Below are 17,109 nucleotides of genomic sequence, written 5' to 3'. Positions count from 1 at the left end.
TCCCAATTGCGAGTAACCATTTGCATGGCTACCCTGGTCATAATAAGGAAAAGCCGACATTCATATTGGTCCAATGGTGGTTTAAGATGCAATATCATCCCACATATAACTTGTGCGCCTCATGAAATGCTTTCATTTATTTTTTCTTAGTGCCAAACTTTTTATTGGTATTTAAAGAATAACAGCAAAAACAAGAACAAAACAAATATGGAGCTGCACAAAAGCATAGGAGAAAACATCAGAAGATGGTACAATACTTTTAGATAGGATTCAGTCTACCTTGTACATACAGGTCAAGTCATAGATTTGATATCAAGAGTCCTACCCATTCATTCAGCTGCTACGGCCTCATACTTAGCAGTAAAACAGAGTTCCACCAGAAAATCTCATTTAACTGTGAGGAGTCTTTCCAGGCACTGAGAACATTCTGAGTAACAATTGCCATCATTATACTGAAAAGTCGGGACTGAGACAGAAGTAAGGCCTTTTCTTTTTTAAAAAAAATAATACAATAGAATAAAGGTTCATTAATCTGAAAAATCTTAAAGACAATCTTCCATATTGACTGCCAAAAGGGCTGAATCTTACTACATAAGAAAAGCATATGATCCAAAGTAGAGAATGACAAGGTGACAAAATTCATCACCATTCCCGTCCCCGCGGATAACCGCGGGAAATAATCCCATGTCATTTTCTAGTGTCTATTTCAACCTCAGACTTTCTACACCAGCATTCTTCAATGCAAAGCTTGTGGGTCAGTGGTTGTGGCCATTCATACTCTGATTCTTCCCTCTCTCCTTAAAGAATGACATGAAGATGGTCTCCTGCGGTTATCCGCGGGGACGGGAACGGTGATGAATTTTGTCACCGTGTCATTCTCTAATCCAAAGTCCCTGATACCAATCCACAATGCCAACATAGAGAGGACGTAGAAGACTCTAACTTAGAAAGTTTAACAGGGGTCCAAAAACCCCTGTGAGAGAGGAAATAGAAAGATTGGGTGATGGAGGCAGCCATTGAAATCTCACATTAGACAACCAGAAGGTGGCCCAGACATCCTCCGAATGAGTCATTTGCAATTCAGTGTCCCAAATAATCTCAGCATCCAAAGTAACCACAGGGGTCACTTAGGCCATGTATGTATAAAAAGTTGCAGCATGGTTGCCCAAAACATGTACGAGCCCACTTTCAGATATAAGATCTGGAACAATGGCCAGAGATTGCAAGTCAGTAGATCAAGATCTTATATGATATTTTAATTGTACCCATTGATAGCACTGGGAGAAAGAAAGATCGTATTCTCTTTGCAATTCAACAAATGTCAGAAGTCAAAAATCATCCATAACATCACCAATTGTCATAATGCCCTTATCTACCCAGGTAGGTCAGATAAAAGATTTACCAGAAATTTTAAACATAGTGTTTATCCGAAGTGGGTTAATTTGAGAGTGTTTCCATCTAATTTATAGCAATGCATCAAATAGATGGAGAACCTTATGAGAGGATATAATCATCAAGTTAGATCGTAACCTCGGAGAAAGACTAGAGCACATTAAGCAAGTCATTAGGGAGGGTCCTATAAATTATTTTTCCCATAAAAGCCATGAAGGCGACTTCCCAATATATCAATCCAATTACTACATTGTTGTAGAAAGAATGCCAAGTGGTATCTGTAGGAGTCAGGATAGTTAACACCTCCAAGACACTTGGGCTTTCTCAGAATCTTTAAAGCTATTCTAAGTTACTTCTTACTCCAGAGGAAATTCAACAAAATATGATCCAGCGCCTTATAAAAGGCAGCCAGAAAAAGAACAGGCAACATAGCTAGGGTGTAGAGAATCTTGGGAGCAATAGTCATTTTAATAGAATCTAGCTGCCCCACATAAGACACATACGTCCCCTTGCCCTTTTACTAAACCACGATAGTGGTTATTAGCGCAGGGAAGCCACGCTGAATGATCCACGCTGCTCCCGAGGCTCAGAGTTCCTATGGGCGTCGGGAGCAGTGCAGAGCATTCAGCGAGGCTCCCTGCGCTAATAACCGCTATCGTGGTTTAGTAAAAGGAGGGGATAGTTAGAAAAATCCTCCTTCAAACATCATGTAATTTAAAGTTTTCACACAGTGACCTTAAATGTCCTATGTGAAGTCACTTTGGAGAATTCATCAGCAGATGTTAACCGATGTAGTGCATGCTAACGATTAATGTGCACTAAATGCTGAGACACCCATAGGAAAATAATGGGCATCTTAGCATTTAGCGTGCACTAATTTGGTTAGCGTCCCTTGATTAATTCCCTCCTTAGGCGTAATTTTCTATAACATTTTCCATGTCTATGCCATTGTACAAGCAGAAAAGTGTTCTTTTAAAATTGCATGGGAGAGTCCATGAGCACACACATATAGCACACAAATGGGGAGGAGAGTGTGACACAGTGGTTAAAACTATAGCCTCAACAGCCTGAGGGTTGTGGGTTCAAATCCCTGTGACCCTGGGCAAGTCACCCAAGCCCTCCATTGCCCCAGGTAGACCAGATAGACCTCACCAGGATAGACAGGGAAAAATGCTTGAGTGCCTAAATAAAATTCATAAAAACCATTCGGAGCTCCCTTGGTAGAACAGTATAGAAAATTGAATAAACAAATAGTGTCAGATGAATACATTCACACCTTCATAGGAGCAGGGTAGAATTTGAGCACTACCAAGGATAGTCCTGGGTGCCTACTTCTGTTGCCTTTGGAGGTTTTTTTTTTGGTAACTACATGTCTTGTTATAAAATTGCCCTCTTAGCATGTAGTTGAGAGAGGGATTCATTCTGGTTCCCCAGGTCCATGGTCTGCTCAGTAAGCTACACTGCCAGCTCTCATGCTTTCTTGACTATCTTTTATCTATACAGCAGTGACTTTGACATTTCAACAGCTGTTGTTCTTGTTTTCAGAATCAAGTACTTTTTCAAACACATTAAAGAGGTATAGAAGCCAAAAGAAAGAGTGCTCCGCATTCAGCCAGCGCACAGAAGAGTCCTCAGCGGTTCAGTACTTTCAGGTACAGGATGTTTTCCGGACAACTCGAAGTGTAGCTACAGCCATCAGAACGCAAATTGCCTTCTGCAGAGATACAGAGAAGATCATTTTCAAGAGTATTTCCAAAGGGACAGAAGTGCTTTATGCAGAAAAATAGGCTTTTCTAAAATCACCCTTTCCCTACACAGGTAACTGTAATATGGAGAACCAGCAGGGCTAGATTAAGTCCAACTGATGGTCTATGCCAGGGGTGGGGAATGAAGGCCATAATCCAGTTGGGTTTTCAGAATTTCTCCATTGAATATGCATGAGATCTATCTGCGTACAATGGAGGCAAGGACATGCAAATAGAGCTCATGCATATTCAGGGGGGAAATCCTGAAAATCCAACTGGATCGCGGCCTTCGTTCCTTATCCCTGGCTAAGCATAGCCCAACAATGGCATCCCTTGACCCTTCATCACTTAACTGACAAGGCACTAAGGGGCCGATATTGAGGCGCAAGAGGCAGCCAGCTATCTCCCGTGGTTGGTGGTGATCCCCGATATTCAATGCTGGAGCTGTACTCAGCCACCGGCACTGAATATCTGGGTTAGAGTTTGCCACCGCAGACTTAGCCGACCAAGTTGATATTCAGCTGCTTGCCAAAGATAAACCTACTTTTTAGGTAGGTATATCTTGCCTCTAGCCTTAGCCTTCCAGCCACTGAATATTGATGGTGACCGGCTATGTCATGCAACATAGTGAGTCACTAGCCAATCCGGATAATGGGATACTCAGTGAGAGACAGCCAGCTGTCTCCCATTGAAAATCAGCAGATAGCTAGTTTTTTGCTATTTGGCTCACAGGAGCTGTTCCTGGCCAGCCAAATAGCATTGAATATTGGCCAGTTAGACTCAATAAATGTTGAGAAATACCATTATTATATGAAACAACACATCATTTAAATATATTTATAATAATTAGAAAAACACTGAAATTCATGTTGGTTAATGTGTGTAAAATAATGTAGCTTATTAAGAAGGATCAGGACTGAGTCTTCTTAATAAACTACGTTATGTTACATCTTGGATTCTTCATTTTATTGAACCTCTCTCCTTTTCTGATTGCTGTTGCTCATCTATGAGGTTTTGCTGCTCCTACATTTCCCAGATAATGGGTGTTGGTATAGAGTAGTGAAAGAGTTAAGGGCATGATAGCTAAGGGGAAAAACTCTGTGGCGCCCCCCTTCCCTTGGTGTCCTAAGCACCTGCTTATTTTGCTTAATGCTTAATCCAGGGCTGACAGTCAGTATGCACATAAATTGACCTGGACTGTATGGAAACATTTCTGGAGGAAAAGTTAGGGATAGGGTTACATTTGATGATGGACAAACCCAGGTGCATGGCCCTGCCCTGTTCTGCCCCAGCCCTGTCTTGTTCTGCCTTCAACCCGCCCCATTCCACCTCCTTCCTAGCCCCCCAAAAGCACATCTCTTTTTTCTTGACCTCCAGGCAACGTTTGTAGGACCTCCAGCATGCGCGGATGTGTGAAGTCACCCATGCATGCTTGTTGAAGACCTTCCAGACACAGCTGGAGCTCAGGGCATTCCAAAACCCGGACAAAATGCCAGGTTTTCGAAAATATGTCTGGGAACCCGGACAGTCCTCCAAAAAGAGGACATGTCTGGGTTTTTCTGGACATCTAGTAACCCTAGTTAGGGAGGGATTACATTGCATGGAGACATTGGTAAATACAGGCATGTATGCATAAATTACTTTAGCAAATTTGTGTGAGGTCAGGAGCAGGTAAAGATATCCATAGGTATCAGAACAGGAGGAGCTACCAAAATATTGAGCATGCGATCCAGCATCTGCCCCCTGGATTCTTATCAGTTGTGCCTGCTGCCCTCCAGATCCAGCACATCCCTCCCTCCATGCTGAAGCTTCTCCTGCAGTACTAGGTTGAGAAGAAGCAGTGAGTGATAGCGCAAAGATGCAATCACTACTGTCTAAATTGTGAATAAGCATGGCTGGGCCCGCCACAGAACCTCTTCCAACCCCCCAAGAATGATAGAACCTCCCTCCCCCCCCCCCCCCCAAGAAAGTGTATATCAGATAGGTGGAACACATCAGAAGGTTCTATATCTCTCAGGGCCAGAAGAGGTTTCCATGGCAGGCCCAGCCGTTTGCATTTCCATTCTAGACTGAAGTGTCTGCCACTGCTTTTGCACACTGTATCTTCTTGGCTTGCTGTCTGATAAAGGTAAAGAACAAGAGGAGCTGCAGCAGGGAGGGAAGGCAGGACTGGACCATTCAGAGACTAGATCAGATTCTGGAACTGGAGTGGGGAAGAAGAGAGGAGTAATGATGGACCATGCTGAGAGGCCAGGAGATGATGGATGATGTCAGGGCAGGAGGAGAGTCAAGATGGATTATATGGGGGAAGGGCAGAAATAGGGGGTGTTGGATAGGGAGAAGGGGTAGGGAACAGAGAGGGGAGATGCTGAACATGCAGGGTGGAATAGACAAGGTGAAAAATGCTGGAGGCTGGACCACCTGGGCAGGGAACAACTAGGGAGACAGACGGATTCAGAAAGCTGGGCATGGGGAGAGACTAAAGAGACAGAGGGGATGCTGGATATGGAAGTAGGGGACTAGGGACACACAAATTATAGAGCAAGTACGTTAAGGGCAGCCAGAAAACCCTTCATGTTCCAGTCCCCTCCCCCCCCAAAAAAATATTAATAATAATAATAATAATCAAGGACATGGTCCAGCACTGAATATGCAGGAATAATTCTGTCCTTGACAGACAGCAATTAAAAAATGCTGACCACTGTGGGCTGAATATTGATGGGTAGGTATGTGTTAAGGCCATTTAATATGGACATTTTATAAAGTGTGCTATTCATCATAGGGGTAATTCTATAAAAGAGCCACCAGCATTTACACTCTGATAAATGATTAGAATAAAAGCATATTTGCCATATGAGCATAAATGACAACAGTTTGCCTAAGCACTATTCTGTACATAGTATGAATTTTACAAACTGCCATACACATGTGCAGAGTCTGATCCAAATATGGGGAGGAAGTCCTACTTGCATGAATAAAATCAAATCTAACATATTTTAAAAGGAAAATCATGCAAAATCCTGTCTTCTAACCCCTCAATGCAACCTCAGTTTCAAGCATTAGGGCAGGGATGTTTTTTTTGTGTGCTGTTCTCTGAGCCTTGGGAAGGAATAGTTAATGATCTCATTTATATCCATTTGCCTACATTTAAATGCAATTTGGGCTCATTTTGGCATGCATGAATTAGAGCCTTCTGAGCCCTCTGTGCACATTAACGTCAGTACTAGTCTGGTGTCGATAGCCTCTAGTGCCAGCATTAGGTTTCGAGCATTAGCCCATGAATAAGTGTCTAAAAATAGGGTAGTACTGAAGTCTCTGATCTGATAGGTAAAGTAGAAGACATAGAGGAACCAGTAATATGTTGAATAGTTTGGAGCTTGCTAATGAAAGAGAATGCAACTTGGTCTGAATTAAAACCATGACCAGGACTGAGGGTGCTCAGGAATAAAGTGGCCTAGTTGTAGAGCTGCTGTCTCAGCATCCTGAGGTTGTGGGATTGAATCCCAGTGCTTCTCCTTGTGACCCTAGGCAAGTCACTTAATCCTCTATTGCCCCAGGTATAAAATACGTACCTGTATACAGTACTCCCCCGAGTTCTCCCCAGGTTCTGTTCCAGGAACCCCCGCAAATCTTGAAAAACTGCAAATACAGTTTTTAGCAGGGGAGACAGGCAAGGGCAGCCGGAGAGGCAGGAGAGAGCAGCCGGAGCACCGGCGAGTGAAGGAAATCAGTCGCAGTCTGCTCTGACCGCCTCTTCCTGCACTAAAGTCGGGCCCCACCAATCAGGAGCTGCAATCTAGGCACCTTTTATAGAATTAGAGGCTAAATGCTATTCTATAAATGGTGCCCAACTCAGAGCCACATATATAAAGTAGCACACCAGATGAATTTTTTGGGTGCTGTTTTTTGAGTTCAATTTACTGAATCTATTAGCTGTATCTCCTTTTAGAAACACTGACTTATCCCCTAGACTCAGTGGTGTATTAAGGGGAGGGGAGGGGAGCGAGGGGGGGTGCTCCCCGGGCACCATCTTGGTAGGGGCACCAGCTCCTGTCCTCCTTTCTGCCCTCCTCCCGCCTTGCACCCCCTTCCCTCCCCGTGAATCTTTAATTTTCCCGATGCGAGCATCGGTGTCGGCACTCTCTCTGATGTCACTTCTGGGTCCCACTCCTAGGAAGTGACCTCAGAGGAGAGCCGACATGACGTGGGCAGCAAGTTTGTGATGCTGCTCGCATCGGGAAAATTAAAGAGGCACGGGGAAAGGGAAGGGATGAGCGTGCGAGCAGCAGGGGAGTTGGAAAGGAGCGGAGGATGCCACTGCCCCGAACACCACTCATTCTCGCTATGCCACTGCCTGGACTGTACCACTTTGATCACATCTGAAGGGAAGCACCGAACCATATGCTTCAGTTCTATTCTAGAGTTCAAACTGTTTATTGGTATTTAAGTAATACATAGAACAAGGAACATAATCAACAAGATAAGTTCAATAAGTGCAATAGTAATGCAAATACAAATTGTGATCCACAAAGATGCCTGGAGATCAGAAAGCGCATTACTGAAAATCAGGAATAAGTAATATAGTACCATAGTAGATGACGGCAGATAAAGACCTAAATGGTCCATTCAGTCCTTTTCCATTGCAAATGCAAGCAGTGTCTCACTTCTGGTTCACCACACAATTGTTTCCCACGTACTCACCTTTATAGGACCCCCAGGGACCCCTGAAGAAGACTTTTTGTCGAAACGCGGACCGTGTTGGGTCCTGTATCCCTAGCGGACTAGGTCCTTTAAGGCTCTTATGTGGATGATTTACTTTTATGTGGATGGAATTATTTTATGTGGATGATTTTAGTGTACCTTTGGAACTTTGATACTTTCAAATAAAGTCCATTTGGGAACATCGTCACTCCACAGAGTTTTTTTGGTTTCCATCCACTCTCCCCAACCTGATTCAATTTAATTTTTTTAAATGTTTTTCTTCTTAGCTATTTCTGGGCAAGAATCCAAAGCTCTGCCCGGTACTATGCTTAGGTTCCAACTGCCGAAATCTCTGTCAGAACTCACTCCAGCCCATCTACACCCTCCCAGCCATTGAAGCCCTCCCCAGCCCATCTTCCCCCAAACGGCCATATACAGACACAGATCGTGCAAGTCTGCCCAGTACTGGCCTTAGTTCAATATTTACTATTATTATAAAAAGATGAAAATCATACATAAAAACAAAAATAATAAGTCCTGTTCGACTGTTACCTCCGTTCTCATGTACTCTCTGCTGTGAGGAATATAGAAAGGTGCAAATCCCTCTTCATACTTCTGTGCCTCAGCAAGAGGGAATTATGAATTGCCATCTAAAGATGCTTCTAATTTCTAAGTTCACTCATACAAACATAACTGAAATCATTAACAGGCCCTGCATGGCATGTTGCAGTTTAACATGTGAATGCATAGCAAAAGTGGCCTTCTTTCTTTTATGTCTTTTCAGTTTTATGGCTGCTTATCTCAGCAACAGAATATGCTGCAGGATTTTGTAAGGACGGCTACATATCACAGAGCTATCTTACAGAACCACGTAGATTTTAAAGACAAGGTAAGCATTGCATTTCTTTTAAAAAGACAGTGTGCAATTAAAGCGTACCCGCTGCTTGTTTTAATTCACCTCCTTTTGTATTATATAGTCATTGTGTGACCAATTTGAATTTTGGCCAAGTGCAAGGAATGTGATACTGTTTGTTTCTTGGTCTCACACCTACAGAAAGGCTGAACATGATAGCTAAACATCTTTATTCAGTTTAAAATCCATAAATGCACCATGGGAAGAGGCAGCGGGTGCTGTAGAATTATAATCCACAATAGGGCTATTTTAACATTTCCAAAACCAATAATAAAATAAAGTAATATATCTCCATGTAATTGCAACAACTTCACCATAGCCCAGGAAAGCATCTTTATTCAAACGCTGTTAACAAGCACTGATAGAATACTGAAGCTTTTCCTTTCTGAATGTGGTTAGTTTGAAATCAACTCTTTGGCTCGCAGGAATGCTTCCCGCCATCTGCTCTCCAGGAAAACTGATGGTCCCAGAGCTCCACTGAGTACGCTATTGCTTAAATAAAATAATACAAACGTACCAGATGGAGAATGTTGAAGACCACCATCCAGCCGGAGGCAGAGAGAGAGCAAGTTTCCTCACACACAATCTCATCACTGTGCTTCAGCTGTGCTTGAACAGGACAGCTGCTCCTACGCAAAATATATAGTAGATTTTATCATTTGCCTTTTCACAGTGTACTGTAGATGTTGGACACTTGTCAACCATTACATCTGACTGCCATCTGCTCTGGAAGTATGCTTTATTTCATTGCAATGATGACTTTTCTCTTTTAGTACATACAAAACAAAACCAGTAATAATCCCAAGCACACCCAATTAAATTAGAGTGCCTGAATTGCATGGCATGAAGCATTACATCTGCACAACTAAAATATTTGTATTATAAAATGAACATATTCACCATTATAGAATTTGAGGGATCCATGTATAATTTATGCATGAGGATTCCAAGTGTATTAATTCTTTGATATACCAGTTATGAAGAAAGTATCTAGATGGCTTATGATTAATAAAAAGCATTTAAACAAAAATACAGTACAAGCAATTAAAATGTATAAAAAGGAGGGAGATGTGAGACCATGAGGGACTAACATGTAGAAAATACATCGAGATTTAAAAAAAAATTAAAATATTGGAGGTGGGGAGGAGGTTTCAGTTGGTTTAAAACCTCATGCTCAAAGATGCTAAATGCTATTATTTAACCCTTTATTTGGCATTGTTACTCAGAAGCAACATGTGTCTTCTATGGCTGTTCTGGGAGATCTGCATCTCCAAATGCCTGTTACTTGGCACTATTGCTCTCGTTAAACTCAGAGCACCATTTAAAGAATCACACTCATTTTTTCAGTGCCCAAATTTGGCGCCATGTGCAGAATCTAGTCCTGTTTCCATGAAAATTAACAGGCCTAGTTTGAAAATATAAAAAATACACGCTGTTGCTTTCCCTGCTCAAACCTACCCCATGAACACCTCTGCAAAAATACTGGTGAAAGTATGTGTGTTACATACTTTTGCCAGCATCCAGCAGGGGCTGTTTTCAAAAGTCCTTTTACCCAAGGAAAAAACCTTTGGAAAATTGCCCTCTTAAAGAAAAATCACAAATGCTGCATCACTTCTCTGATAAGTAACTTTCGCTGGCTTTTACAAAGCTGCAGTAGAGGTTTCTACCATGGGCTGGCCAGATCAAAGCTCCGACGCTCATAGAATTCCTATGAGCATCGGAGCATTAATCTTGCCGGCCTACTTAGTAGAAACCTCAACCGCAGCTTAATGAAAGGAGCTCTTTGTGAATTACTTAAACACAAGAAAACCCTTACAAAAATGAGTAAGGTAAAACAAGTGATGTTTATCAACAAACATTCCCTTCCAAAACAGAATTTCCCCCCTTTTTTTTAGTAGTCCAAAATATATGATATATATATAACATGGCTGCTCTCTGTATGGTGGTTTATCCTACATTCTCAAAGAGCCTTTCCTGGAGAGGAAATTCAGTAAGGAGGTCTAATCCATTTATTGGATTGAACCAGTGGCGTAGTAAGGGGAGGCAGAGGGGTGGTTCGCCCCAGGCGCCTTCTTGGTCGGGGCACCGGCACCCATCCTTCTTTCTACCCCTCCCTACTCCTTCCCTGCCCCCACTACCATGCATGCACTCCCCTTTCCATCTCCTGTACCTCTTTAATGTTCCCAGTGCAAGCAGCAATCCCAACCTGCTACTCGTGCCAGTGTCGGGTCTTTCTCTGATGTCACTTCCTGGACCCGCACACTTCCTGGACCCGCACTGGACTAGTTGGGGTTGCTGCTCGCATCTGGAACGTTAAAGAGGTATGGGGAAGGGAAGGGGCGCATGCGTGCGGCAGGAGAGGGTGGAGAAGAGGTGCGGGGAGGGGCACCAATGCTCCCATTGCCTCTACCCCTCACTATGTCATTGGATTGATCCACAGTGTCTTGTATGGGTAGTCTCGAATTGGTTTACCACTAGATCGCACAGTTACATCATACACTTTTCCAAAGTGTCAAAACCATAAATTGATAAACTGTGACACTAAAATCAATAACTTTAAATGTGACTACTTCATTGAGTAAAAATCCTAAAGGAGATAAACCCCACACATGTCTCTTCAAAAATTCCATGACTATAATAGTTTAACTTTTCAAAAAATTAGACAAATTTATGTTATCTGTTCATGTTCCCATATCTGACATGTCTCATGCCCGATGGAGCACTCTGTTTCGCTACTGCTTCAGGGGCAGAGATAAACATTGGGAGACTCACAAATAGCAGCTCTCTCCTTGGCAATGCAGGCCATTTCAGTTCCATACTTTAAATTGGAAAAAATGTGATGATATCATTTTGAAAAAAATGTTATTGTTCTTATCCATTCACCTCGCCACCAGCCTCTCCACACACTCATTCAAACCATCTGGTTGAAAAGATTTCAAATGGTAAATCCAGAATTGCTCCTGTGCCAATAGATGAGCCATTCTATCCCCATTAAAGTTCTCTGGGATTTTCTCTAGAAGGCTCCATCTTAAATCAGTCCTTACACAACGTGGTGACCTGCTAATATAAGCCAAACTTCCACCTTACGTTCTGAACAGACCCCTCCGCTCCCAGGAGGAAACAAATCTACAATTACCCTTTAGTCCAAGGTTCAAAGGGAAATTTGGGAAATTACAGACCGGTAAGCCAGACCTCGGTGCTGGGCAAAATAGTGGAAACAATTTTAAAAAAATTAAATTGTGGAACATTTAGACAAACATGATTTAATGAGACAGAGTCAGCATGGGTTCAGCCGAGGAAGGTCTTGCCTCACCAATTTGCTTGACTTCTTTGAAGGTGTGAATAAACATGTGGATAAAAGTGAATTGGTTGATGTAGTATATCTAGATTTTCAGAAGGCTTTTCACAAAGTTCCACATGAGATGCTCTTGAGAAAATTAATGAGTCATGGGATAGGAGGCAATGTTCAATTGTGGATTAAGAACTGGTTATCAGACAGAAAACACAGGGTAGGATTGAATGGCCATTTTTCTCAATGGAGGAGGGTAAATAGTGGTGTGCCGCAGGGATCCGTGCTGGGATTCATGATATTTAACTTATTTATAAATGATCTAGAAATTGGAACTACGAGTGATGTGATTAAATTTGCAGATGATACTAAACTGTTCAAAGTTGTTAAAACATATGCAGATCTGCTAAGCTATCATATCACAGGGCAGTCAACAACACCTGCCTGGAAGTTGTTATAGCTCAATAAGTAAAAGCCCTGTGCTCCTCTTCCAGAGGTCATAAGTTCAGCTCCCCCAGCATGTATTTTAATTGTGACATTCTACCTTGCAGGTGCACCTTGATGATCTCACAATGAGGTCACCATTGTGCAGTTGCAAACCTCCATTTGCTATGAAGTAGAAGCCATGCTAAGGTCTGTATCTGTTTTTTTCTGTTTTTAAGCTTTTGTAAATGAAGTTATGTATGCAATCTATATACTTTTGTCATGTGCTTTCTTTGCTTTCAAGAATGAGCTGATTGGAGCACTGTTTAGTCAGTAAAAAAGGGTAGCTTTTTAGCAAGAAAGCTAAAGCTATGTTTTTCATGTGCTGTGCTTCAGTTAATGGATCTTTTCCTCTAATTAACAAATAGCATTGCTGTTTGTCCACAAAAATAGGTTTTACATGCAATATTTCTGTTTTGATGTGCCCCGTTTATGTGGTGCCTTATTAAATGTATTTTGAGCTTAATAAAACAAAAATAAAAACCCAGAGAGCTATTTAGCAGACCACATTAACTGTGCCTAAGTTCCAGAAGAATGTCCAAAGAGTGCCTAAGTTCCGTCCATAGAACTCAGATTTATTTGAAGCCTAAACTAAGCTCAAAAGTAGACCTGGTTTTCATTCGCCTACAATATAGGCATGATATGGACCCTAGGTCACTCAGTGTTATGTAAATAAATCAAAGGATGCCCAAATTGAGTCATTGCCCAAACCACGCCCATGACTATTGAGTTAGGCGCAAGTTGTAAGCAGGGACATCCAAAGTGGTGTCTATGTCCTTTGGATGTCTAAGTACCAATTATCGCTTAAGACCCTTAATTGTCTCATTAATTACTTAGATATGATGCCTAAAGCACACCTAACTTTAGGCACGATTTAGGAGCCCTTTATAGAATTAGAGCCTCAAAGTCCACCTGGTATTGTCCTAGGTTCCAACTGTTGAAGTTGCCGTCCAAGCTCACTCCAGCCTATCCAACCATCCTGTTTGCAGGATATCTACCATAAAGTCTGGCCAGTAATGTCCTCATGTTCCAAGTTAGTGGAGTTCCCACTGATGCCCTCCCCAGTCCATCCTACACCGAATCACCATATATATGGGACAAAAAAACATACAAGTCTGTCCAATACTGGCCTTAGTTCTTCAATGTATACCATTTGTTTTCTAATTCGAGGACCTCTGTGTTTATCCTATGCCTTCTTCAATTCCATCACTGTTTTCCTCTTCACCACCTCCCTCAGGAGGGCATTCCAGGCATCCACCACCCTCTCCTTGAAAAATAATTTCCTAACATTGCTCCTGAGTCTTCCCCCCTGCGACCTCAAATTTTGCCCTCTACTTTTACCATTTTCCCTTCTCTGGAAAATATTTGGTTCTATATTAATACTTTTCAAGAATTTAAATGTCTGTATCATAAATATCTGTTTTCATCCACAAGAATTTCTAGCACCATTACAATGCCATCACTAAAGAATTACAGAGTCGCATATAGAAATCCTCCCTGGCTCCTTAAATCTGAAGAAAGCAATTGAAAATAAAATAATAAAAAACTCAGTTGCAAGAAATCTATTTAAAACATATTCACATTCAGGAGCAAATTTATTATTAGCAGTAAACTAAAATGTGCCATACTTTTTTGTACTCATAGTTGTGCTCAAGGGGAAATTCTTGGAACATTTGGTTCACATATTACTTCTGAAGCTTCCGCTGTATCACACTTAAGCGCTGAACTGCCTGATGAGAGGAAAGGCTAACTCCTCTAGATAGAGATGAGGGCTTTTCTTTGTTTTCTCATTCACACTGTAATCAGAAAATGCTTTATGGTCTGTTAGAATAGCCCATTTAGTTTCCATTTCTAAAGCTGTTTCTCTTAATCTGTGTCTCTGGTACAAATGTTCTGAGAAGAGGACCTGGAGGAGCTGTTTTAGTGTTTCATGGCGCAATAAGACAAGATGTACATCATGCAACACGCCACATATTGGCTAATATAGTAATTCATGTTGCTATTGTATACCGAGGCAATTGATTTGAAAGGTGTTATATATGAAAGCCCAGAAATGTCAAATTAAGAATGTTTCAGCTGAAAATCCTCATTTTGATCCTAAAACACAGTACAGCCAGTTTGCATGTCCTGAAGTGGTGGTTTTTTGTTTATGTAACAAAATATAATCATGAGAAAAGATGCATTTTGTCCATAAGAAGAAACTTTCGCATGCTAGTAAAATGCAGCTTAATTGTGCCAAGCTCTAAATCCATACATACCTGAAATAAGTTGAGCAAAGCATTCTGTGCAAGACACCAAATTAACTTCTAAAAATCAAAGAATAAAAAGTGTGGTATCTGCTGATTTCTTCATCATTCTGTCTACAGCATTGCACGGTACAATCCAGACTGCTACCATATAAACTGTCTGCATGAAGGGAATACGACATCCATAGGTGCCAGCCCCAATTTTTTGGCACATCATGTGACCGCAGATGCACCACTACTACTATAGTAGCATACCAAAGGTGGTGGGGGGGGGGGGGGTTGTGGTCTGCCCCGGATGAAGCTCATCAGTCCAGAGTTTGGTCTCTCCATGCTTAGCCTGAAAGGTTCGGGCCACCAGCAGCGTTAATGAGCTAAACACGCTGCCTTCGGCAGCCCAGGAAGCTTTTGCTCTGTTGCAACGTCCTCTGTGGGGACAGGAAGTTGAAGCAGAGGGAAAGTTTCTGGGTCTGCCAGAGGCAGCGGGTTCAGCTGATTAACGCTGCTGGTGGCCCATAGCTTACAAGCAGCAGAGAGAGACATACAGGAAATGTTGCACCTGATTGGAGGGAGAGTTAAAGGAGAAAGCCACCAAACTGGAAGGAAGGAAGAAAGAAAGAAGGACCACCAGGGAAGGGAGAGGAGATGCTTCTAATTTCTAAGTTCACTCATACAAACATAACTGAAATCATTAAAAGGCCTTGCATGGCATGTTGCAGTTTAACATGTGAATGCATAGCAAAAGTGGCCTTCTTTCTTTTATGTCTTTTCAGTTTTATGGCTGCTTATCTCAGCAACAGAATGGGAACACCATGGGAAAGGGAGGGAAGGGAAGCAAAGAAATGGAGAGAGATGGAAGGGAAGGAGACAGATGCCAGACCATGGGTGGGGGATGGGACAGAAAAGAAAAAGGAAGAGTGAGGAAAAAGAGATGCCAGACCACAGGGAAGGGAGGGAAGAAAAGGGAAGCAGAGGAGAGATGCCAGAGCATGAAGAGAGGAGGAAAATAGGAGGAAGAGATGGAAGGAAACAGGGATGCCAGACCATGGGGTCGAGGCTGGAAAGAGAAGGGTGAGGCGAGAGAAAGAGATGCCAGACCATGGGGAGAGGGGAGGGATGGTGAGGAGAGAGATGCCAGTACATAGGGGGTGGGAGGAGATAAGAACATAACATAAGAACATAAGAAATGCCTCTGCTGGGTCAGACCTGAGGTCCATCGTGCCCAGCAGTTCGCTCACGCGGTGGCCCAGCAGGTCCAGGACCTGTGCAGTAATCTTCTATCTATACCCCTCTATCCTCTTTTCCAGTAGGAATTTGTCTAATCCTTTCTTGAACCCCAGTACCGTACTCTGCCCAATCACGTCCTCTGGAAGCGCATTCCAGGTGTCCACCACACGTTGGGTAAAAAAGAACTTCCTAGTATTTGTTTTGAATCTGTCTCCTATCAACTTTTCTGAGTGCCCTCTTGTTCTTTTATTATTTGAAAGTTTGAAGAATCTGTCCCTCTCTACTCTCTCTATGCCCATCATGATCTTATAAGTCTCTATCATATCCCAGCTAAGTCTCCTCTTCTCCAGGGAAAAGAGACCCAGCTTCTCCAATCTCTCAGCATATGACAGGTTTTCCATCCCTTTTATCAGACGCGTCGCTCTCCTCTGAACCCTCTCGACTAACGCCATATCCTTCTTAAGGTACGGCGACCAATATTGGACGCAGTACTCCAAATGCGGGCGCACCATTGCCCGATACAACGGCAGGATAACCTCTTTCGTTCTGGCTGTAATACCCTTTTTGATTATATCAAGCATTCTATTCGCTCTCTTAGCGGCCGCTGCACACTGTGCCGTCGGCTTCATTGTCATGTCCACCAATACCCCCAAGTCCCTTTCCTGGGTACTCTTATTCAATAATATCCCTCCCATTGTATAGTTGTACCTCGAGTTTCTGCTCCCCACATGTAATACCTTACATTTCTCAACGTTGAACTTCATCTGCCATCTCGTCGCCCAATCTTCTAGTTTGTTCAAGTCCCTTTGCAATTCTTCACATTCCTCTGTAGTCCGAGCTCCATTAAATAGTTTAGTGTCGTCCGCAAATTTTATTATCTCGTACTTCGTCCCTGTTTCTAGATCATTTATGAAGATATTAAATAGTAGCGGCCCGAGCACCGAGCCCTGCGGGACCCCACTCGTGACCCTCCTCCAGTCGGAGTAGTGGCCCTTCACTCCTACCCTTTGTTTTCTACCCTCCAACCAGTTTCTGATCCATCTATGTACGTCTCCTTCCACCCCATGGTTCTTTAGTTTCCGGAGTAGGCGTTCATGGGGAAGGAGGTATAGAAGG

At 42.6% G+C, this 17,109-nt stretch overlaps 1 protein-coding gene across 2 annotated transcripts in view; it reads left to right on the top strand.

The window, feature by feature from the left end:
- The window catches only part of LOC117350769 (histone-arginine methyltransferase CARM1-like), a 242,543-nt gene that overhangs the window by 106,649 nt on the left and 118,785 nt on the right, over positions 1-17,109 (top strand). For both annotated transcript variants that reach the window (XM_033925354.1, XM_033925363.1), the window contains exons 3-4: positions 2,938-3,044; positions 8,623-8,727. In XM_033925354.1, the coding sequence (XP_033781245.1) occupies positions 2,938-3,044; positions 8,623-8,727 (212 nt within the window). The remainder of the gene's footprint in view (positions 1-2,937; positions 3,045-8,622; positions 8,728-17,109) is intronic.

This window comes from Geotrypetes seraphini, chromosome 1 (genome assembly GCF_902459505.1).
Source record: "Geotrypetes seraphini chromosome 1, aGeoSer1.1, whole genome shotgun sequence".
Lineage (NCBI taxonomy): Eukaryota > Metazoa > Chordata > Amphibia > Gymnophiona > Dermophiidae > Geotrypetes > Geotrypetes seraphini.
Note: the sequence above shows the minus strand (reverse complement) of the source record. Positions and strands in the feature narration are given on the sequence as shown.